Source organism: Catharus ustulatus, chromosome 6, assembly GCF_009819885.2.
Source record: "Catharus ustulatus isolate bCatUst1 chromosome 6, bCatUst1.pri.v2, whole genome shotgun sequence".
Taxonomy (NCBI): Eukaryota; Metazoa; Chordata; class Aves; order Passeriformes; family Turdidae; genus Catharus; species Catharus ustulatus.
Genome location: NC_046226.1, coordinates 49,120,114 through 49,144,372, shown reverse-complemented (window position 1 = coordinate 49,144,372; position 24,259 = coordinate 49,120,114). Strand labels below are relative to the sequence as shown.

The window sequence follows — 24,259 nt, the reverse complement described above, 5'->3', positions numbered from 1 at the left end:
TGTAGGTAAGAGGCAATCCAGACATAAAGGTTATTTTGCCTTCCTGTTATACAATCTTGTTATGAAAGCTACAGTGGAAGAACACATCACCAAATGTGTCATTCAGGACCAGCATTTCCTCTGAATCTTCTTTAAACTCAAAGTCCTCAAAAGATTCTGGTGCACTGACTATGTCATGACATTTTATTATCATATGTGCCAGAAACTGGTAACTTTGATTAATGATCAAGTTGTTGCTTCACTGCTGCTACTCACATACAGGCAAGGTGCAAGTTGAAAACATGAGTGAAAACAAAGCATTCAGATCAGCAGCATACTCTGTTGCTGTCCATCAGCAATGCCTTGACAGGATGTGTCCCATGAGCGAGCTGTAATAACTGACCATTTTTAACTTGCAAAGAGTGATAATTCTGTGTCACTCTTGATCACGTTTTTTTTTTTCCAACTAAGTTGAAGGTTAAATTTATTCAATTTATAACTACGAAAACAACAAACCAAAAAAACCCCAAAAACCAAACCAAAACAAAAATCTTTAGGTGGCATAGCAAACCATCACTACAGCTTAGTTTATGGAAGTAAGTGGCAAATAGAAATTTTCAGCATTTTAATTTCAGTATTTCATAAGCATTCCCTAGACACATTCAGGGGAAGGTCCTCAATATTCAAGTCAGTTCTAGTTGCTAGTTATCAGGTACTTCCTCAATTAAATGTGTATATAGACATCAAATAATAATAAATGCAAGATAAAGCAGCAACAACTCTACTCATTAAGGATAATCAACCTTAACAGTTATGGGGTACTATTGTTTTTGATTCCTTTAGAAAGAACTTCAAAGGCTGCCTGCAAATAGAGCTGGGTTAGGAGGGGTTTCAGGTCAGCTTGGAGAGGAGAACTGAAAAACAACAGTAGAAGTCAGACAGCAAAAACGGGACTTACAGTAAACTGAATTGAAACAGAAGCCCACATCTTCTGAGCCTGAAGAATCTCATACTGGCTCTGATTGCACATGCCACTGAACTAACTTCTGTTTGCTGGCTTAATGTCTATGCTGAAAATATCTGCTGGAGTACAGATAAAAATATAGACTGGATGTAACAGCATTACCTCATTCATCTCTTCTATATTGGTAATCATGACAATGATGGGAGAACGCTCCTGCCACACCATTCTCCAGAAGTCAGTGACAGTATTAACTATCGGTCCCTGAGTAGCAATATATACCTTTTCCTCTCCTCCATAGCCCTGCCAACAAAAGAACAAGAGATCAGTTTTAACAGGGATGCCCATCATAACCTTGAAGGTTTGCTTTTAAAAAAAGAGAACTATCCTGGTTGAAATGCTAACTTTGTGGCACCAGCTCTCCTCTCTATCTCTCTCCTGCACATGTATACGTGGAGCAAAGGCACAGTATGGACTCACGTAATTCCAGCAAAGAGTGTCCAACTCTGGTTAGGTCATGAGTCTTAGTCAGGCTGATTATCCAGCACCTTGGTTAGGCCAGCTGACAAGGAATTTTGCATCAAGAACTGCAGAAGCATTTTTCTGTCTGGTCTGAATCTGTGCAGGTGGACTTTGAGATTTGGGTTTCAGGTAATGTAAGAAGGACAGAAGAGCAATCAGATCAGCTGGGATGCCTTTAAAAGTCAGTGCATGCTGTGATTCTGTTTACATTAACAGTGGCTGATAGAGGCTGGGCAGACACTCTGGGCTATGGAGCTCTTACCCTGATGTAGTTAGCATTGATGTAAGAGCTGAGGGGGTCGTCCTGATCAGCTGAGGTAAGGCACACTCTGCTGTGAGGATCTGAAAGGTGGAAGGAGATAAGGAATAGTTTATCAGTTGCTCAGAGGAAAGAGACACACAAGATTGTTTAGTACAGCAAGATATTTCCATGCAATCATGGCCATCACAAACAAATGTGAGTGGCCTTGGAAAACCCCCATGTCAAGGCCATTAAAAAAGGGGAAGGATGGTTGGGGTAATTTGCAGTGAAACTTCTGACAGTTTTACCCACTATCTGAAGCCTGCCTTAATTGGTCCTGTTGCAGAGTCAGTTTCTCAGCATGACTCTGGAAAAGCAGTTTTCTGCTCCAGGAAATTATGTCTCAATCTGTTAGGTCAGTAGACTAATTCTGGATTCAAAGACATTGGAATATTGTTTGTGAAATGACAGCAAAGAGCTTTTCTACCAAAACATAGGCATGCATTTCTTGCACCCAGGCAAGCCAGATGACAATAACTCTTTCCCTGTTTCATCTTGTAATGCACCAAACTCCAAGATGTGTTACTAACAAATATAATGGTTATAGCAAAATTAAAGAAAATTAACAGGTCTCTTGCATTTTAAGTCTCTTCAGAACTTGAGTCTCCTTCATTGAGGCTGTTTATGAAGCATTATTCTTGTTCTAATAAGATGACAAAAGAAAACATTATTCCACTTAAGAAGTTCAGTTCAATTCCCACTGAAGTCAGTGACTGTTTCACTGATTTTAATGGGAACTAACACAGGCCCACGTTCATCCACTTTGACCAGTGCTACTCAGTTTGTTACCATTGACAAGAAACAGCCTCCTGACAGAGGCCTCAGCAAACAGAAACAGTGTATATGACCAAGACAATATTAAAAACAAACCACAGGTGCCTTTTTCATAAAAAACTTCAGCTGGCTAAGAAAAAATAAAATAAGTTATGCAAAAATTGTGCTTTATCCAATATCATATTAAGTAATTTTTTACAGTACTACAAACACAGACTCAAGCATGAAATGCTGTCCTCAGACAGACCAGGTTCATGTTTACTGGGACCTTTGGTTTTGAAGCATAAAGAGAATGTTTAGATCTCCTTGCTACCCCTCCTTAGTGTCAGCACCAAGCCCTGTGGAATGGAGGCAGTGGGATAAGAGTGAGTACACTCAGCCCTCTCCTTTCCTCAGCAATATCAAGCCATCCTGTGGCCACAGTTGGGGACTAAGTTGCTAAAAGTTCATTCAAGAAAAAAACCTCAGATCATAATAAGGCCTAAATAAAGTTTTTAATCTTTAGAGAGATGGTTGGGTAAAAAGCAGTTATCTGAGATGAAGAGGTCAAAGTGACAACAGTGGCTGCTGGCAGATACCCATATGGCTGAGATGAAGAGATGCCAAATTCAGAATATACAGATCACTTAGAGATCTGGTACCTTGGGCATCTGAAATCTATATCCACTTCTGCAATCCTCCTGTTCCAGCAAAACCAGTGAATTAAATACTTGAATGAATCACCTCAGCCATTAGCACAGCAAGAGTGAAAGGTGACTAAATGCTTTCAGAATTCTGATCTGAGGTAGAGTACAAAGTCATCAAAAGAGTTGCACACATCAGGCTGGAGTTTGAAAACATTTAAAAAGTATTTATTCAAACCATTTCCAATCCAGATTCATTGACCATTAGGTATAGTTGAGGACATTTTTTACTTCACTGCACCCATATTTGCTAACCTGACATTGAACCTTTTGGATTTTGCAAAAGACTACTGTGGGTGGTGGTACCATCTTCCAACAACAGCTTAGAGAGAAAAAAAAAAGGTATGACATCCAATCATACCACTTTTCAAAGTATCTTAAAGTATGAGAGAGGGGAAAATGATGACACTTGTATAAATGTGTACCAAAATGTTTCTCAAAACTCCTACTCCTGCCTACAAATAACACTAGTGTAGTAGAAAGGAAAAATACTTTTCTGTGTCATCTTAATGCCATCAGGACAGTTCATAATATTCTCAGTCTGCATTTGAAAAAGCATCAGTCAGGAAAATAACTTTGCTAGAATTTAGTCTTTCAAAAGAAACTTAATCAAAGGAATCATTAAGTATCAGCTTAATAAACCAAGTTCTTGGGTACAACGTTTAAGCAGCACCAAATGATGCAATTCTAATAAATAAAAACCTATGTTTCCCTGAGGACCAGCAGCATTTTGGTTCTTCATGCCCTGTACCTCTTTGGAAATTTGATTTATGCTTTGAAGCCATGCTTCTGCTCCATAAACATGGCTTTTGGACAATACATTGTGGTGACAGTACACTTCATGCACTCTGGAAAGGAAAATGCAAAGCCCTCCAGCATGTGGAATAAACCACCCTGCCTCAGCAACTTAAAAAGTAGAAACTTACTTGGGAGAATTGTTTTGTAGCGATTCTTACGGACTAAGCCTGGAATATCATACTCCTTTGGATCAACAAAGTTCATTGGAATTTCCTGCAAAAAAAAAAAAAAAAAAGGAACAACAAAATCCCACAAAAACATAAGAGACAGTCGGTAGTATAATTAGATTCACAGGAGGTATAAAACCCCAAGCCCAATCATGTCCTCCCTGCAAGGGAGGCAAAGTGATGAAGTCAGCTGGGACATATTGTGCAGTACCTCTAGCAACTTACCACCAAAGTATGATTGATGTTTCCTTTTACTGTCACTGGCTTTCTTTTCTGAAATCCTTCATGTGAAAATGCTCCTAGTGACTAATTCATTGAGTAACACGCATGACATATTCACTCCTAATATTATTAGAACTGAATTGCAAGTGTAGGCACAGAGGGTTGCAAGAGGTGGAACGCGAGACACTGCTCCAAGAGGATGGACCTCAGCACCATCCTTTCTGACTCACATCACTTCCTCTCTGAGGGTGGGAGTTAATAATTTGCTGGGGACTTGCACCAACAACAAAGTATGACACACATTATGACAGGTTGGTGTGCTGACCTGACTCCATGGAGCTGGGGGAGCGTCACTGCTTTGCTCATCGTGCTGTTAAGCTTCATGGAATAGGGTAGCAAAAGGGAATTCAGGGATTGCCTGTGCTCTCCATTGCAGATGCAAAGAGCACATGAAGATAGAGGGGCCTCCTATTCCCCACTGTTCATCCCCTGCAATAAGTGGCAATTCCAGGGGGGAAACAGACAGGAACCTTCTACCAGCTGGAGTCAGTAGGGAAGGGATGTGTTAATAATCTCATATCTCAGCACATATATGGCTCATGGGAACCATGAAGCACATCTGGTCATCCCATCACAGCTGCTGCATACTGGATTTGAGAGACCACTAGAGCACAGACTGCTAACAGGAATCAGGGTTGAATAAGGCAAGTCTCACTCTGGGAAAAAAGAAGGATGAGCAGAGCTATGGACTGCAGAAACATAGAATTATTAAGGCTGAAAATGAGCTCTAAGATAATTGAGTCCAACATTTCACCTAGCACCTCCACGTTTACTGCTAACCCATGTCCCTAAGCGCCACATTCACATGTTAACAAACATTTTCATGGATGGTGATTCTACCCCTTCCTCAGGTAGCCTGTTAAGTGCTTCACCCTTTCAGTGAATAATTTTTTTCCTGATATCCAATCTAAACCTGCCCTGGAACAACATGAGGTCACTTCTGGAACCTTAGAAGATTATCTGCACTCCATCTCTTACAAAGTGCTGAGTACACTGCTAGCTTTAACCAGAGACAAATAAGGACAAAAACATTTTGTTGAAGTAATTTCCTATCAATTTTGAGAACTGCACAGGAAAAAAATCTTCATATTGTTCCTTGGTATTTAGTCAACGCTGTTAGCCCTGTTAATGTCCTCCCTGACTTTTCTTCCAAAATGAAATAACTGCTTGTTTCATCTGGGATCTGGACTTTGAAAACCAAGTAGGTTAGAGTAAAAACATATGAAGAGTTGGTTGGTGGCAAGTGTTTCATAAAAAAAAGAACCAGTTTACAAATTTTAATTGCAGATATGACATTTTGATTGCACAGCATTTCGTGCTCTTTCAATTTTCATTAAAGAATGAAAATAGTTTGGGATGGCTTGGTTGCTGAATGATTCTATGAATATCACAAAACCCAATTCAAAATCTCTCAGACAAATGAAGTGCATTTTTTCCTACTTCTAGCATTATTTTCTTTGCTTGTAAGCTACAGAGTAGCTCAAAGACTGATGAAACTGTACGTGGACCAGTCTAGCAGACAGTTCAGACACCAAGTGAACATTCCCTCCCTAAAAGGACCATAGATGCTTTAATTTAAAAGAATCAGGGCTTTGCCTACACAAAAGCTGCTCCCCCACTTCAATTTGCACAGCACTAAAGGAATTAAGGACCACAGCTACCTTGGGTTCTATTTTAAAATAGAAGCCCAGACTATCGCCCTGTTCTTGTAAAGGGAAAAAAACCCTGAAACTGCACAAGGAGGGAGGACAGCAAGTGATAACCACAGTGGTCTTTCCCTTTCAGACACTTATAGGTCATGAAGAGGACAGGGTGAAAGGGTTGTAATCTTGCAAAATAATCTTCCTCCTGCTCTGCTGAGATTTCAGGCTTAAGAGAATATTTGATGTGGCAGTATTAACTTCAGTAGTAAATTAGTTTTGTGCAGAGAAAAATCCCAATAATACATACTTTCTATAGCTCCTGATGAATGACAGAGCCACACTGTGTTTCAGGTAACCAGAGAATATTCAGATTTGGAAAGTAGCTCCATATTAGGCATGCAACAGCAAAATGGGTGGATTAGGACTAATTTCATCCCTAGGGCAACTCCAGACATATTTCAAGAAGTTATGGTTATAATAAATGTGGCTTTTCTTCTGAACTCCAGTGAAAAAGTAATATACATCAGCAAAAAAATAAAAATTAAAAAAAAAAAGTTGCTGAAACAAAGCTTTCCTACTGTTGTTGCTATTGCCAGAACCAATTCTCTAGTTTTTAAGTGACAACATTACTAAAAGCTTTCAGACACTGTAATTTAAAGGAATGATAAACATGGAAATTGCATTAAATTCTTCAGTGACAGAAGTAGAGTTTGCATGTACTACTTTTAGACTAGCAGAAAATAATACCAAGGTCTTCTATGGAGAGACAACATCCCATTTTTATTGATGCCCCTAGAAGAGAGAGGTTAGACACTCACAAAGAACTCTGCCTGGAGTATGAAAGGATCCAGTGCTTTCTTGTGCAGCTCCTCTTCAGTCAGGATGTTTGACGCTGTCTGGAGATATTCTCGGGCTGACTGTTCCCTTGGGGACATGACATAGCCAAAACCTTGCTCAGAGCAGCCTGGGGTGCACATATCCAGTGTGAGTGAAACATTTGAACCTCTCCTGCAAAATAGAGCAGTCAAAGTTTTCTAACAACAGATCCATCACTGCCATCAATTACAGATGAGCAACTTGAGGAAACCAACCACCTGGTTCTGATGGGGACATTTTAGTCACTACCTATAAGAAAATGGGTGATGTCTCTTGCGTGAATGAGAAGATGATTTTGTACACTGAAACATCACCAGAGTAATATCTTGGGATAAGCTACCACTTCCACTTTATTAAAGACATGAAAAGCCAATCACTGCAGTGAAAAATTGTTCTATCTGAAAAATGTTCTTTCCACAACTGTACATCATAAGAAGGGTTAAATGAAGGTCCGAACACTTTAACAGTTACATTATAAACAGAGATACTGTTGAGTGTAGAATTTTCAGTGTTAGCCACACAAAAAACTAAAAAAGTCAAAATGTCTACCATAAATAAAGTTTTAAAGCACTTCTGAGTTTCTGTTAGTCTCACATATGATAGACAAAAGTAAGATTCAAAAGCTGTCAGTGAATCTATATTTAAATGTCTTTAACATAATAATAAAGCCACACAATATGATGATTACTAGGTAAAGGTTCTATACATCCACACAGTAAAACTATTTTTAATGAATCTCAACTAGAAAAATGTAGTTAGAAGGTGTGTGCAGGAGCTATTAAAAACCATGTATGCACACAGGCGTGACCAACTCACAGAGAGGACAGAAGTCATCACTTGGATCACAGCCCTTTCCTGGACTCAGGAGTTTGCCCAAAAGAATTTGCAGACAGCCTCCTGCTATGATTCACAGCCATGGGGAAATGCCAATAGTGTCAGACATGGAATCTTTAGTGACACCTTTCAGAGGGTTTCCCCTTACCCTCCTGTGTGCTATTCAAGAGCTACCACATTTCTCCCCCAAAACAGATGCATTTGGCAAGGATTGCTTTTGGTTCATTCAAGGTAGAAGGAGCTACCTACATTAATAGTTCTTCAGCATGAGGAAATGGGACTATTTCTTCTTCAGCAACATTCAGTGGTATGTTAGTTTAGCTGCTGACCACCTTTATAATTGTAGAGGTGGTTAAAAAACGAGAGGGAAGTAAGAGAAAAACAAAATGGTTGCCAAAGGGGCACAGGTAGGCAATTTAACACAACATCAAACAAAGGAAAAATGACCAATGTGAAACGTAAATGAAGTTTATCATTGCACAGCTCAAACCTGAAATGATGTCAGTCTTCTCAAGGACATGTGTATGTTGAAAACAAGTTTATAGCTTAAATATTCGCATTGTACCTAGCTTGAGAACTTCAAGCAATTGCTTTCATTCTCCCACTTCTAGTTATTTGACAGGTTTTTCATTGTAATTCATTACTTTAACCAATTGATTATTCCCCAAGTGATACTCCCCAATTCTCTTAATACAGTGAGTATCTTTCATGTAGGCTAGCAGTCACCTGAGGAGAAATGTCATAGCTTTAAAGTGACAGAAATTGAATGAAATCAGGGATAGTGAAGAGCACAAATGACTCACATATTTCAAGCCAAATCTCGTCTATAATGAAAAACCAACAAAGCAGCAGCTTCAGGGACAAGCCCCAGAGATTACTGTGATCTCATAGAAAGGTAGAATAAAATAATAAAAGGTGTAAGACTTTAGGACAATGTTTTAACAAACTATAAAGCAAGAAAAAACATTCTAAACCGACAAGAGTGCAAATTGAAAGCCTCTTCTGTAACACTGCTTTTTACTGTGTCCTGAGGAGCTTTGGAAAATCAGCATTGCATTCTTAAAATCTCAATTCTGTCCTTTGTTTTAAGCATTAGAAATGACAATTAACTATGGTTAGCACTCCAATTAAGCTTGAAAACTGAGAAATTAAAAAAGGTGATACTTTGCTGTGCTGGGTCTTTCAGTAACTTAATTTTTATTCATAACATTGTCACTTTTGCAGAATCTCTTCACAGGAATTCTATCATCAAGACCTTTATTCTATTTCACTAAGACAACTAAAAGGATGCAAAATTGAAAAATATTTCCTTTAATCTTGAAACTTGACCTTTCCCAGCTGTGAACCTGAGACGCTCCTGACTTACCTGAGAAACTCCTCTTTTCAAGCTGCCCTTATGGTTCAAGCAGTGAACACCAACCCACTCCTAAGTTTCATTACTGGGTTCACTTGAATCAAATTAATTTACTTCTGGATGAACTCATTTATATGAGGAATACCAAAGACTATCATTTTATCTGTGGTTTGCTTTTGGAGAAAAGACTAGTCCCAGTATGAGTGACAGGGAAAAACAAACAAAAAAAAAAAAGTCAACAAGACCCACCTCTTTGAGAAGTAAAGCTTTCACTGCTCTATAGAGAATTTCATGCAATGCAGTTGCTGTCTTGATGAATGGTGAGAGACTGATCAAACACAAATAGACATATTCAATGGAAAGAAATGATGCTTTAGAACAGCACTTGTTGACAGCTGTCCAGAAACTGTGTGCTGTTTAGCTAACATGCATGCATTTATGACTGGACTGAAAACAGACAGGAAATAAAGCAGGTGCTTGACTTCACACCCACATTTGAAAGTGACATTCACTAAGGCAAAAAAGTTTCCTACTAGGCACAGAACTCCTAAACCCACAAAATCTGGGAGCAGACTTTTCCCTATTAGTCACATCTCCCCTACCTTTCTTGCAAGCCCACGGATTTAACCGTCAGAGTAGTTGGGTCTGTCTCCGCTTTAATGTCCATTACGCAGTCAAAGACTGGAGTCTCTGGTACAGGATCCAAATCTAGGAAATCATCCTCATTTTTATCCTCTGTCCACTCTGAGTACGTGAAGGAAGGTTGCCGGCTCACAGACTGGCGTCTGTCCTCTTGCAGTGGAAAAGGGGGGTCTGCTCGGGCTCTGAGGAGTTGCCAGAACTGGAGGAAACAAACATTTAAAAAAGTTTCTGCTTGTAGCCAACCCTAGACTAGGGCATGGGTCTTTAGGGCAACATCCCAGTTGTCTGTATTAGAATTGGAGAGTACTGAAGACAACAGGAATGTTCCATGCAGGAGTGGCTTTGTGGTTTGTGTTACAAGGATTCACATCTACCCATTCAAACCTGCTTTCAGCTACAGAGGTTTCCACAGAGCTAGGGAGGCTTAACTCAGGGATACAGTGGAAGTGGAATGTGCTTGTGACCATCACATGCAAGCCAACGTGATACCACTGTCCTTTTGTTCAGTTTCTTATCCTTCCCAGGCTTGTTTACAAAACAAAATCCACTATGTATTCTACAAATCATACCTCTCCTGATTTAATGGCTTTCCATTTGAAATTTACATACAGCTGTCTTAAGTTAATATAATTGAGCTGAACATGTTTAATAACCAGGCACTGTACTCCAAATTGATGCATAAACCCATCATTCTTTGAAGAGAGGTCAATTTTGATGTACCTGATCCTGGGGCTCAGAATGCCCATATCAGTTTTTGGCCAGGAGCAAAGACTGTGTTATAATCTAATTATCTGATTTGAATATGGTATAAACATTAAAAAATGTATCCTCTGAAGTTCTAAGACAAAGTGCAATATGAAAGTTTATATTACAAATTAATGAAAGGTTTGAAATTGCATTAACCTGAAAAATTTCTGCATCATATCAGGATGCACAGATGCTGTGATAGTCTAGATGATTTGGAAATCAGATCAGTAGACTTCAAATCCTCCACACAGATTTCATTAAAAATTTCAAGCCCACCTCTGAATTCCAGGATCTGTAGCCCTAGGCCAACTTCATCCATCTAGCACAGAACTAGGAGTAGTATCACTCAGGCAAACCTCATATAAACCATACTGCATTGTCAGGCATCCTTTTGAGACTAAGAACAGGTCTTATTTTCCACAATAAAAGCCTCTTCTGTCCTTTTCTTACATGTCTTTTAAAATGACCAGTTGAATTTTAAAAAGTGCCACTGAAAAAAAAGTCAAATTTCTCTTCCTAGGTTCCTAAAGCATATTAGGATGTCATGCAGGACATTGGGAAAGAAAGGCTTGGTCATAAAGGCATTCCTCCAAGGAAAAGATCCCTCCAAGGTCTCTTCTAGGCAGCACTTGGCTTAAAATCAATTTTGAGTAGAGAGGGAAGAGAGAGAGATCACTCAGCTGAGATAAAAGGGAAAATAAAGAAAACTGTCTTCATGCAATAATCTGTTGTTCACCAGGCTGAAACCCTTGCAGAAACCCTGCCTGGTTCAATCAGCATTTTCAATGCTCTGCCAATGACTGTTGTACCTTATTCCACAAATACTGACAAAAACAGGTGTTTTTAAATTTGCAAACCGTAAAGCAGCATGACCTCAGACACCTGAGAGGAAGGTGACAGGTAGGCAGGAAGGGACAAGGCTCATGTGCTCTCTCTAAACAATCTCTCCTTCCTAATGTCCATGCTAGAGAGAACATACTGGGCAAGATGGAACATTGTCCAGAACTCACAGGACACTTACACCTGGCTGCCCAGCAACTTTATCCAAAGAGCAGGGTGACACAGAGTGACATTTGTGTCTCTATTCTAGCTAGAAAAATCTTAGCACAGACCAGTACAAACTTGCCAACATGGAAACTGTTAGAAAAATCTTTGTGTAGAGAAAAAGTTTAACCAGCACAAAGATGGGCCAAGTCTTCTTTAATCTATAGTGGTATTCATGTTCACTTGCAAGGAGTTCACATGCAAAGCTGCCCAAAGAGAGAGCAGAATTTTTGGCCACAGAGAGCTTTCACTTAACTTGACCTTCTGTGCTAAGAACTGGTCTGCACTAAATGTTTTCATCCATCGAGAAATAGCTGAATATGCAAAAAAAATTACAGCCCCGCTATTCAGATTTTCAGCCTAGAATGTTTTGCTGCAAATTTATCTGGAAATCATACAGTTCTCGACAATTCTTAGGTGCCCTTTTTCCATAATATTTGCAATTACAGAATTGCCAAAAGTTTATTTTTGATGACGAAATTAATCTGGATAAGGTACAGCAGCATCAAAAACTCAGAAAATTGCATAAACCTCACTAGCTTCCTTGCCTACATCAATGACCACAATAACAGAGGCATTAACTATAATTACTTTGCCTTGCAAATGGTTTTTATAAAGTCCATTTTCCTGACAAATTAAACCAAAGATTTTGCCACTGTGCTGCCTCTGAGTGAATTTAACCATGGCATATGACATTACTTTCCAGCAGGGAGTGTGGCCAGCAAATCAAAGGAAGTATTCCCCCCTCTCCTTGGCACTGATGGAGCTGCATCTTGAATACTGTCTACAAATTTAGTTCCCCCAGTTTAAGACAGATATGGAAAAACTGGAGTTGTCTCAGCAGAGGGTTTCAAAGGAGGTCAAGGGTCTAGAGTACAGGAAAAAGAGGAGGGAACTGAGCTTGTTCAGCCTGGCAAAGAGGAGGTTTCAGTGATCCAACAGTGGCCTGCAACTGCTAGAAGGGCAGCTCCAGAGATGCAGCCAGACACTTTTTGTTAATGGCAGCTGATACCACAAGGGACAATGGCCACAAGCCTGCAGAAATTCAGCCCAGACATTCACATTTGTGAAATTCAGATGAGACACTAGGAAATGTCTCTTCCCCAAAAGTGCCATGTGGTTGTGGCACAGGGACACAGAGAGATGATAAACCTTCCTTCCCTGAAGGTTTTCAAAACCTGTGTGGAAAAATTCATGGTTGGCTTTACCAAGTGTTGGCAACAGCCCTCCTCCAAGCAGGATGTTAGATTAGCAATCTCTGCCCACCTACAGTCCCATGATTCTGGGATGCATTTCATTATGCTGTGCATCACTCAAACAGAATGTGCAGAGCACAGTTTCAACTTCCTGAGCTACCTGGCATGCACCTCTGGAAGGACAGGAGGTGATGCTCTGCCTGCATGTTCAGTAGCTGCATACACTGTTCTCTTACAGTGGGAAGAGGGGTTTGAAAAGACACATTCAGTCAGAGCTCCCTGACAAGACAGAGTTCTCCATAGCTCTCCATCTACCACACAACTTTTGTGCCAGTTACAAAATCCATGGAGAAACACAACACACTGCTGCTCCCCAACAGCTGAAAGCTAACTAGATTAATTGTAGCCATGTCACTTAAGCTTGTTCTGCAGCTGGAGCTGTGGTCTACATCTAACAGGACTTCACATTCAGAAGAACAGTGGCACTCTGGAACAGCTCCTTCTGCCATTGAAATCAAAAGATCACAGTCCTGTTAACAGACCACATCCCTTCTACTTCAGTGTTAATAGTCTGCCCATCTGTGGATGGAAAAAATAAATAACATTTTTATATACCTTTCTACCTCAGTGCAATCCCCAATTCATCAAGAAATTGGGCAAGATTAATTCCTCTACATAAAGTAAGTAGATAATTACACAGAAACAGCACCAAAAATGATGCTTTACAATCAACTTGGGCATAATACCAACAACTTTGGATAAATTAGACATCTTATAAAAACTTACTGAAAAAGGGCATGAATATAGTTTGTGCTGTATCACAACTTACCAGAGATCCTACAAATAGCAGTCCTAGAGAAGCCAAAGACAGCAGTATGTAAGATACCACAACACTCCCAAATGTAGTCAGGCTCTGTGGAACAACAGAATAGACAATGATTCACAAAGCATTTAGGGACACAGTGCAGTGTCTGCATGCAAGCTCTTGGCCAAGTGTGCATTATTTCCCATGAAGATTTACTGATATCATATTCACCTGTGGAAAAGCTGCCATCATCAACAAAAAAAAAAAAAGCCAGGCTTTGGAGAAGACTGAAACTGAAAGCACCCCTAAGCCCTAACACCTCAGAAGGTGTAAACCCCCGATTTCACTGTGAAGGCAAACAGGAGTTTTGCTTCCCACCCTCACACTTCGCCAAAGCTGAAATCTGAACCCACAATTCTATTTTGGACCAATGCTTTATTGCTACAATCAGTGCAATTTTATACTGTGGCAAAGGGCTTTAAACAAAGTTTAGCACTGTTCCTGGGTTTGGGGATTCTTAAATAGAATCCAGCCACAGGGGAGGTTTTATTTTTTCCCCTACACATTCAGTGAACCACTATCAGGTTAATTCACACCACTGGCAGTGGAATTAATTCTGATGTCTTAGTCATTTTATACTAGTCTATAGATCAGTCTGTTCTCTAGTAGGTACAAAAATCAGTTCTAGTGGGCTTCAGTGAGCAAGGAATTTTACTCTGTTTTTCTCCTACTAAAACAGCTAATGAGAAATTTGGAGTCAAGAGCTCCCATTTGCTTATTTTAACATCAGAAGATTCCTTTGCCTATACTGTTTTCAAGTGTAAATTTGCACAATAAATAGTGTTAGAATAAACAGTCCTCAAACATATGCATGAACATCTGCACAAAGTCGCACTTGGGGTGTTCTTGGGATGCATTCTAGGAATCAGTTTCCTCCATGAAGGACAATTATTGCAAGTCAAAATTACACAAATCAGTGATTTTCTGGTGGGAATAACAATTTGTTAATGATTGAGCCACTGCAAATAAGACACAGGTAACAGCCTGAAGAGCTCTGTGCATAATAAAGCCAACTGCAAAAGGGCAAAGAAAAAGTGCTTCTTTCAAAACACCCCAAAAAAGCAGGTGACATACAGCTCATAAGCACTGAGAAAACAGAAAACAGTCTCCACTGTACTTCAATCACAAGAGGCACTAAATCAGATTTTCTATTAGCTCTGCAAAAGCCTTTGCCTCAAAGATAATGTAGAGTGGATCTAAGCATTCTGGTAACAAATATATTTCATCAGATTTTTGAAAGTAGCTGTTCACCACTTAATTAAGGCTCTGTCCACACTAGAAAAATCTGCACTGGGTATAATTACCAGTAATTTATCAGATGAATCATTCTGGTATACATGTCATCGTGTCATGGTGAGAAGCTAAGCAATTTTACTGGGGGTAGCTCTGTAGATATAATTGAACCTGTGTACCTAGTACACTTGAAATACATTTCCTGCACACAGATATGTTCTAAAACTCAACAAAAAATACTTTTGAGACTATGGTGTGGTTTTCTCCTTTTATATGGGTTGATCCATTCTTCCAGGATTTAAGCTTCTATTCATCCTAAGAAATTAAGTTAAGTTTCAGCTCTCCCTTTACTGTGGGTTAAATCTTAATGACATGACTTCTTATTGCTTTGTTTCATTTGCAATAATTTACACATAACGAAAAATCCGCTGTGCTGACCTAACATCATAGCCAAGAATTCAGCTCAATATCTCAAAATATTCTTCTGCTTTCAGAAAACTCTTCTATTATTTCAGGGCATACATGTGAAAGACACACATATTATACTTATCAGAAGAGATATTAGATGCACCACCCAAGGCTACTGACATCAACTACACAACCAGAGAGGAGCAGAGGGACTTACCTCCCCTTGATCTGAAAAAACCTGTTTGAATGGGGTAAGCAAGTAAGAGAGCAGGTCGAAGGCATTCTGAGCTGCTGGGATGGTCCCGTAAGTGCTGTACCACAGCATCACGCAGAGAAGCTGCGCAATCAATCAGAAAAGATGTAATTAGCATCTCTCATTATACACGCATTCATTTTAATTTCAAGACTGCATAATTAACTAATTTAGTTTGCATTGATTTCACGTTGATTAACGCTTTTGCTTTAAGAAGTCAGGTATTTTCTGGGCTGTAGCTTAACAAGAACAAAAAGACTGAAGACTCCAAGCTCAGCCACTCTTAACTAGATGTGCATCACTGAGTTACATAGGCGCCCTCTGACCCTCACTAGCAAAAGGGCTGCCCAGAAACAGCAAGTGGAGCAACACTTAAAGAGCAACAGGTTCCTCTGGTTTCTGAACTTTCAGGATTACTACTTGTAGATCAAAATGAGTAATTCTATGAACTTAGAGTACTATTAAAAGACTCTAATACCTCTCTCAAAGATCTCACAAATACCCATGTTCCAAATAGGCATCACTATAAATACATACACACAAAAATACACACACAGGAGCTTTTCATTTGAACCACCAAAGGGTATTGTACATGCCACAGTTAACAAACTACAAAAACAATGACTTTATATTTAACACACTCATGGAGAGGTACAACCTCACCCCCACCTATGAAGGGCACACCTCAGCTTTAAAGAATACACCTCCAGCTCCACTTGTTAACAACGTGGGTCTTTACCCCCATACATAGCAACTACAGGAAATGGATTTGGTGGGATTTTTGTCATTTGGAAAAGGAGGCATTTGCAGAGTGGCAGGAAACGGGATGGGAGACTGGGACACCAAAAGGCAGGGGCTGTTCTCAAGGCAAAGCTGTGAGAGGTGGCTGCAGAAGCGAGGACTGCACCTATTGCCACTGCTACATTTACAGTGAACGAGGAAACCTCCTGAGCCAGCGCAGCCTAAAGGAAGGGTCCCAACATTCCAAAGCTACGGCACACTGCCTTACCAGTATCTGTGAGAGGACAAACAGATACATGCTGTCTCCAGGCATTAATCCATTCCACCGCGGAGGCCAACCGAGCACTGCTGTTTTCTGGGAAGCTTTAAGGGACTGCTCCTTCCTGTTCAGCTCTCCTTGCCGTCCTTCAGTCTCATCCGCTGACTCCATAACAGCTGGACGGGAACAACCTACACGTGAAAACGACATGTGCAGGGATGAATGGGACGTGACCCTGCAAGCACCGCGGGGGCTGCAGGGCTATTGTTTTCCTGGAGACGATGGTTACCTCTCAGTTCCGCCTCAGCAAGTGCAGCTCAGGATTGTGAGCGTCACACTCTATTAGTGCAGCTTTATTCACCTGCTTTCATCAGAAAAAAGTGAGTGTGGGCGGATAAATTATTTTCCCTTTCTTTCCGGAGGTGCAGATTCTAAGCTTTGTTGTTAACAAATTCTCATTTACATTGCTGCACTTTTTCATTTTTATTTTTTCAAAGAAGCTACCTGTGCTATTGCCTAGCTACACACTTCCCAGCTACATGATGGCAGAGAACCATTTTGCCCTTTCCTGTCTCACTTTCTCAATTTCTTTTATTTGTCTGCTTTGTCTAATCCGATTATAAACTTCTCATGTAGAGATTGTCTCATGTTATGTGTCTGAACAGTGCTTGGGGACCCTGGGTTTTGGCCGGGTATCCTAAGGCACTAATAAAATAGACTTTATTCCAATAACCTACTTCTTGGATGAATTCATACTCAAGAGCTATTTAATAATGTTGCAATGCTGCTCTGTTCAGTGGAATTAACCACTAGTGAGGCTATTCTCTCAGTAACAGTATTTGGAATAGAGTCAGTGTAGATATAAATAGGAGATATAGATAGGAGTTAAAGATCAGAACCATTGGGTGTGAGTATTACTGACTTACATCTTTGTAGGTGAGGAATGCCCCAAGGCTGCCCTGTGTACAACACTGTAGACTTCAGCCTAAACCAGCCTCCTGTGTCCCAGGGAAAGGCCACATCATTGGTCCTTACATGGTTTGTTGAGGTCAGGTTTCCATATAATGTTCCTCTCACCAAACATTTCTCTGAATGTCTCACAATAGTAACTCTGAGTTAGATAAGCACCCATTAACGAGCCACAGCTCCAACCAGACAAATGAAATATATCTTTTTATCAGCTGAAGGTCTGCCCATAGTAAGAATTCATTTTAATGCTAGATATCACAGGAAGTCTACCTCTCAGTCCTGAAAGTTCAAAAGTTTCAGGCTTCTAAACTGCTTCATGTCTCACTAGATTTGAACAAGAATTGAGAGGAAAATACTTGTTAATGATTGCCAGTTTCTTCCTGCTATTTTTGTGGGATGTTTATGTTCTGTGTTTGGAACAGGAATTTGAAATTTAGCAGGGACAGAATCTTCATGTCAGAAACTATTTTTGTCATCCTTGCAGAGAGATGTGCACCTGTGGCTGAGATCTAAAGCTTCAAAAATATCTATTTCTTATAGCTGATTACTGTTTGCTCCTGAAGTCTGTAACCTTCCATTTCCCCTAAACATAGTTTAAGTTCCACTTTTTCTTTATGTGCATTAAATAATGCACTTCTGTCACTAAAAATGATTAACGAACATATTTACTTTTTTTCCAAGTTCTGATGATTTCATGTCTTGCATGCTCCTCCCCAAATCTCAAGATAAAATATACACCGTGCAAAACTAAAACAACTTTGGGAAGACAACCAGACCAAGGAATGCAAGGAACCCAGGAATGCAGATTTCACGCTCAGCTTTCAGTTGTTTTTTATAAGTCATAATATTTCATATTTTACAACATTTTTTTTAAACTGAGTAAAGGTGCTGCCTTATGTAGCAGGTAAACAGCATTTCTTTGTTTCGTACTTGTAACACTCTGAGATTTTACAAGGTCATTTCTGGTTGGAAACAAACCCCTGACTATACAACAAGGTGAAGGCCTCTTAACTTCACCTTCTGGAACAAAGATGTCAAAGTTAGAGTACTGCTCTGTGTCTGTAACCATAGGGATCTGTGCCTCTCCACAGCCCAGAAGTCTAACTCCTGGAATTCAGTGTTGTCTAGTAACACCTGTACAACTGTAGGGGTCACATTCTCCTTCTTACAACTGCTCTATATGAAGGACAATAGACCACTCTTCTCTTACTTTCAAATATTTTCACTGCATAAGGTAGAGACCCAGCCTGTGGACCTGGGAGCCCAGGATTCTAGCTCTGCTGAATTGACACTGTTACCAAGAGGTGTTTTCACTAGCACAACAGAAGGTAAAAGGTGTAAGAACTAGAATAATGGAGAATTGGCTGAACCCACTTACATAAACAAACAGATACCTGTCTTCAGTATACAAGGAGAAGGTCTAGTATTAATTAAAGTCCACTCGAAAACTTTCTCCTACAAATCCCAAAAGATTAGATTCTAGCAAATATAATAATGCCCACATTGGGTTCTGTATTGATTTAACTATGCCGTATTTAAACAATACTTCAATTAGCACTCACATGTCATCCTACAATCCTATATTCCTGTATTGTTTGCCCTAATGGACTCTTGCAGATGAGATAATGAGTGAAACACCAGTGAAACACCAGTGACGCTTTCTTGTGTCAAGGTGAATGTGAAGGTCTTGAGAGAGCTGGCAAGGCTGACTGCAGGAATGAACTGAGCCTCTCCTCTGCTAGTGATTTGACTGACAGTGAAATGTAGCATCCATGTGATAGCTTCCTCATTTCCTGCATCACAAAGATGGAGATTCAAGTTTCATGAGTACTTCTGCTTTGGCACAAGACTACACTTGCTAGGAAAAAAACCCAACCCTTTGGCAGAAGAATTAAAAGGTCTCTGACATGTGTAGCAGCCATATGGCTTGTGAAAGCAAGTTGAAATTTCAAAACAGCACCATAAACTTAAACTCATCCTTGCTGTTCAGGGAAAAGCACTTTCTGGATCATGCCAGGAATCCACTCATCCTGTATTCTTTCCTTAAGCAGTGGCACCAAAACAAGCTGTCAAAAACACACAGCACTGCACATTATCATATTATGGAATAACATATATTGGGAAACATCTTTCTTCACTCAGGAGGTAAAAGTTGGCTTCTATAACTCTGGCAATGCCCATTTTAATCCTCCTGTATCGCTATCACTTTTTTTTCTGACTTCATATGAGGGTACTTAACAGGCAGAAGAATGAAAAAACACCTATATAACTCCCAGAAAAACAAGTGCTTAGAATACTAGTCTTAGTTGAACCACTAAAAAGCACTGCAGCAATAATAAGCAAGTCAACAAAGCCTTACAGTAACAAACATGCCACGATCCCATCAAATCCTGCTGTGGGTGAGGCATTAGCAGTTCTGTAACTCAACTGATTCATACTCAAAGCCTTCAGAGAAAAACAAAACAAAAACAACCCCTCAGAACCTCACAACCTGGCTGTATTTCCTAATGAAGCTAACATTTTAAAAGGAACTTGTGCATGGGTGCTCAGGCTCAAGGAATTGGCACAGCTCCATTGGCAGACTTAATTTAACAATGTGTTTTTGAGAGAAAGGCTTGTTCCTCAACAAAACTGTTTTTATAAAGCAGAAAAAAAAAATGCACCCCAGCAATGAAAAGACAGTGCTCATACAGTTATTAGACATTTATGTACATCCATCACACTGTCCCTGCTTCTGGGTTGGATGTTACTGCCATCTAACTGGAAAATACAAATTTTGTCAATGCTGGATCCTACCTTCCAGACACACAAGACAGGAGGGTAAAAGGGGTCTCACCTGTTCTGCCAAGTCTCAAGTTGCAGCAGCTGACACACCACAGCAGCTGGCTGCATTGCCCCTAATTGTTTTAGGTGCAATGAGGTACATATCCCTCTGAACCTGTTCACATCTTCATGATAGCCACGTGTGATAGAATTTGTAGGAATGGACCACAGAGTGGAAACAAAGTATGAGGTATGCCAGCAATACCTCACATCCATCAAGATTAGTAGTATTTCAGACCAGAGTCCTAGGTCCATTTATGGCTTCTACATCTTCAGATGTCCAAACGCAACTGTCTACTGAAACCTCTGCCTCTAATTCCATCTAACGGCTAGGGAGAACTGCTATTGATGAAAGAACAGTTGATGAAAGTACACTGTTGAGATGAGTCTTAGTCCACTGCTAAAAGAATTTTAACATGTGCCTCAACTGCACACACAGGACACCGTCCTTGGCATTGCAGTTCACAGATCTGGTCAAGACCTTGTTGAATACATACATCATAAGATATCCTGATTACAGGCAAGTCCAGGTGCTGGAAAGACACATCAAAGCTGAACGAGCTGCCTCAGAGTGCATATGAAAAAGAGGCAGCTTGTGCTGGAGGGTAAAAAGCCTGTCTATCCAAAGAACAGAGTTTTAGGAGAACGGTAATGGCTAAGAAAATAACCTCTTTTTTTGGTTGCCACTGCAGCATGATAAAGATGGAAATGGAATAATTAGCTTTCTTTTGCACTGCAGTGGTATGGGAAGAATCGGGTAAGAGGAATGGTAAACACAATTTGTGTACTTACGTTGTTCACTCTGCAGGAAACCAACTAGCAGGTCACTACTTTTTAACTCTGAAACTTCTATTAACAGTAACCTAGTTTATTAAGTAGTAAACCTGACAGAAGCTGCATCATTAGTGTTGACAGACAGATAAAATTCACCACCAAGGAAAGTCGGTTTCTTCTTGATTCTGTCCGCACCCCTGAGTCATCTGGTAAGTTATGTTGAAAATTCACACTAAAGATATAATGATCTGCATTGAAAACCAGGGATGCTAGCTCCCCCATTACTCATTTTTTAACCTTTCTGATCATGACTACTGCTACTCTGTGTGATCCCTAACCTGCTCTGTTTACAAGAGTTCAATACATTTATGTTTTCCAAATGGCTGAGTAAAATGCTGCTCAGGAGGAGAGCCTCTAGAGCTCAAAAGTATCCATATTAAAAGCTGCAAATAAGAACATCCCCAGATTCACCCCACAGCTACCTACTACTGACTGATTGGAGATGGAGGGGATTTACAACAAATATAATCTCCTCAGTACCTCCAATTCCATTCTGGATGAAGTCCAAGTTTTAGCTGCCAAGAGCCTGTGGTTGGTAGATCTTGCATTTGCAATGAAAAACCACATTGAGAGCTACTTCTGAAAGTATCAGACAGCTTAATTCAAACACAAGCAACAAGCCAGGCAGATCCATGGATCCCACTACATTTACCACTAAATAATGCAAGGCACCAAAGCAACCCTGAAATTACTTTTACTTAAGTGGGAGCTAGTTAGATCCATCCTGTGGTCCTCGGTAGGACTGCAGACTGTAACTGCAGACTTCTAACTCTTCTCTGTAACAGAACTCATGAAGAAATATGCCTGACATACCATCAATTTAAGTAAGAGGTCCAAGAAACAGGAACCACCCTCTGACACATTATATAGGAATGGAAGACTCTTCACTAGGACTAAGCCCACACACCAGCAGCACAGGTGTCAGACTTATGTTATAATCCGAGATGAATTTCAGCTTATGATTTCTAATACTTCTAGCTTGCACTAAGTCTATCTACTCTGGACTGTAAGAACAAGCTGAGCCAGGTTACAAGTATTCATAGCTGTGTGGGGAACAACTGAAATTTCTAGCATTCAAGAATTCTGTTTGGAAAAGCTGAGTATTTTTGCTAAAAGCATCACACTGGAAATACTTGTATTTCATTCACACCGATTCATAGGTTGATATGCCCATCAAGGGGAACTCAGCTGCCCAACAGCTCTCCAGTGACACTGTTTCAGTCACCACCCCACAACTTGCTTTTCTTGTGTGCATGTGTTGGGGAAATGCAGTGACAATGACGCACACGGCAGCTTTAAAACTGAGCTTTTAGTAAGTACAACCACTGTTATAAAATGTCTACCTGCTGTTGATTAGTCTACATAGAAAAATCTTCTTCAGTCCTCCATTCTGAAAGACAAACACTGAACTGGTAATAAAAAGCACAACTTTTTCATCACTACAAAGCTGCTTAGATAGACACTGCAATGGCCCCTCTCTACTAGTGAGTGAGAAGATTAATCTACCTTTATGACAGAAGGTAACCTACAGTTATCAGCTTTCCTTTGTGCTTATTTGTCCAAGAGGAGCAGGTAGGATGGGGAAAGCCAGAAGCCTCCTTCTGAGGAAGGCAAGTGCTCTCCGTGGAGTCCTTTGACAGTGCAGAAGAAAAGGGGTGTCACTTACTTGCCAGGAAAAGTAGACTTGCACTTCCCAAGCTCAGCTGGTGGAGTCTGGTGCTACTTATGCCAAACTCTGATTACTAGAAGGGAAAGATGCATCAAGAGGGAAAGAAAAGAAGAAGGAAAGTCATGCAGAAAATCTGTGAGCGACTCATGCACATAACCGAGGTCTATGTATTTCCAGCCTGATGCTCCTCCCTTTTCACTAGCAACATTTCTAACCAACTTGAAGAAGAAACTTTGCTATCTACTTGAAATAAGTTGTGCTGAAAAGAATACGCAGCCCCCTTTGCCATGCTGGGGGGCTGCACATCTCCATCCTCCTCTCATCTCTGAGGGAACAGCAACCTGATGCCAGAGTGCGCAAGGAGAAGAGCTGCCTTTCTGCTCAGCAGCTCCCCGCTGAACTGCTGAGTCACACGTTTTCTCTGCACTGGGTTCACACTGCTCCCACTCAGTCCACCTGCCACTTCATCTGGGATGGGTGGGAGGAGAGAAGGAGAGGTGAAGGGCAGAAAAAAATTGTTCATATTCACCCAGGACCATTATTATGATACCACAGGGTCACATAGAAAAGCAAGCCTGCAAGCTGCTAGAGAGGGATGGAGAAGAGAAATATCAGACTGCAAGAGAAACTGCCTCCCCCTCTTCTTCAACAGGAGACTGGCCACCAAACAAGCTGCAAACCTCATCTGATTCCAAATCAATCACCAATGTTATGTGCTTGCTGATATGTTCTGTGAATTTCAGGGTACAGACAAGGTTCTTTGCTGTGATTTAGAAGAGCTTTCAAGCTGCTGTGATTTTTTCAACAGTCCAACAACTACTGTGTCGTAATGGTCTGGCTGCCACAGGGAAGTGCCACAATGATAAGTGAAAATATCATCTGGATAGATTCCAGTTCCTAAGGGCATCTTCAGCTGAGTTGCTGCAGTGGAAGTGTCCACTGGCTCTAACTTTCATCATTAAATAAGATGAAGAGAAAATCCTACCCATTTTATTGCAGGTTCCATAAAACTCAAGCATAACAGGAGCCAACATCTCCTAACCTGTTAAATTCTCATACAGAAAAGGGACTCTACTATCAATGGTGGGAAACATGCTTATCACAGTGACAGAGGGTGCAGATTACCCTTAAGTTGGGCTATACACATGGAAATAAACATTTAATTAAATTACCAAGGTTGTATTTTTTCTGTGATTAGAATTCTGGACAGTGCATTTTATAAGTTATGAAAAAAGAAAATGCCTGGAAGTGTCCTAATTTATTAAATCTATTTTTGAAAAACCACTTCTTAAACTAACTTTCAGACTACACAAGGACAACTGTGACTAATTTTCAGACTAATGTGTAACCCACTGCTACTGTTAGCAGAGAAACTGAGGGACTGTTAGGAGCTAAATAAGGA

The 24,259-nt window shown here is 40.3% G+C and overlaps 1 protein-coding gene across 5 annotated transcripts in view; it reads right to left on the bottom strand.

Moving 5' to 3' along the window:
• The window catches only part of PTPN5 (protein tyrosine phosphatase non-receptor type 5), a 73,493-nt gene that overhangs the window by 14,983 nt on the left and 34,251 nt on the right, over positions 1–24,259 (bottom strand). For all 5 annotated transcript variants that reach the window (XM_033062145.2, XM_033062144.2, XM_033062143.2 and 2 more), the window contains exons 3-10: positions 16,572–16,753; positions 15,527–15,646; positions 13,633–13,716; positions 9,777–10,015; positions 6,929–7,118; positions 4,147–4,231; positions 1,725–1,804; positions 1,106–1,243 (exon numbers count right to left, since the gene is read on the bottom strand). In XM_033062145.2, coding sequence (XP_032918036.1) covers positions 1,106–1,243; positions 1,725–1,804; positions 4,147–4,231; positions 6,929–7,118; positions 9,777–10,015; positions 13,633–13,716; positions 15,527–15,646; positions 16,572–16,753 — 1,118 coding nt within the window. The remainder of the gene's footprint in view (positions 1–1,105; positions 1,244–1,724; positions 1,805–4,146; positions 4,232–6,928; positions 7,119–9,776; positions 10,016–13,632; positions 13,717–15,526; positions 15,647–16,571; positions 16,754–24,259) is intronic.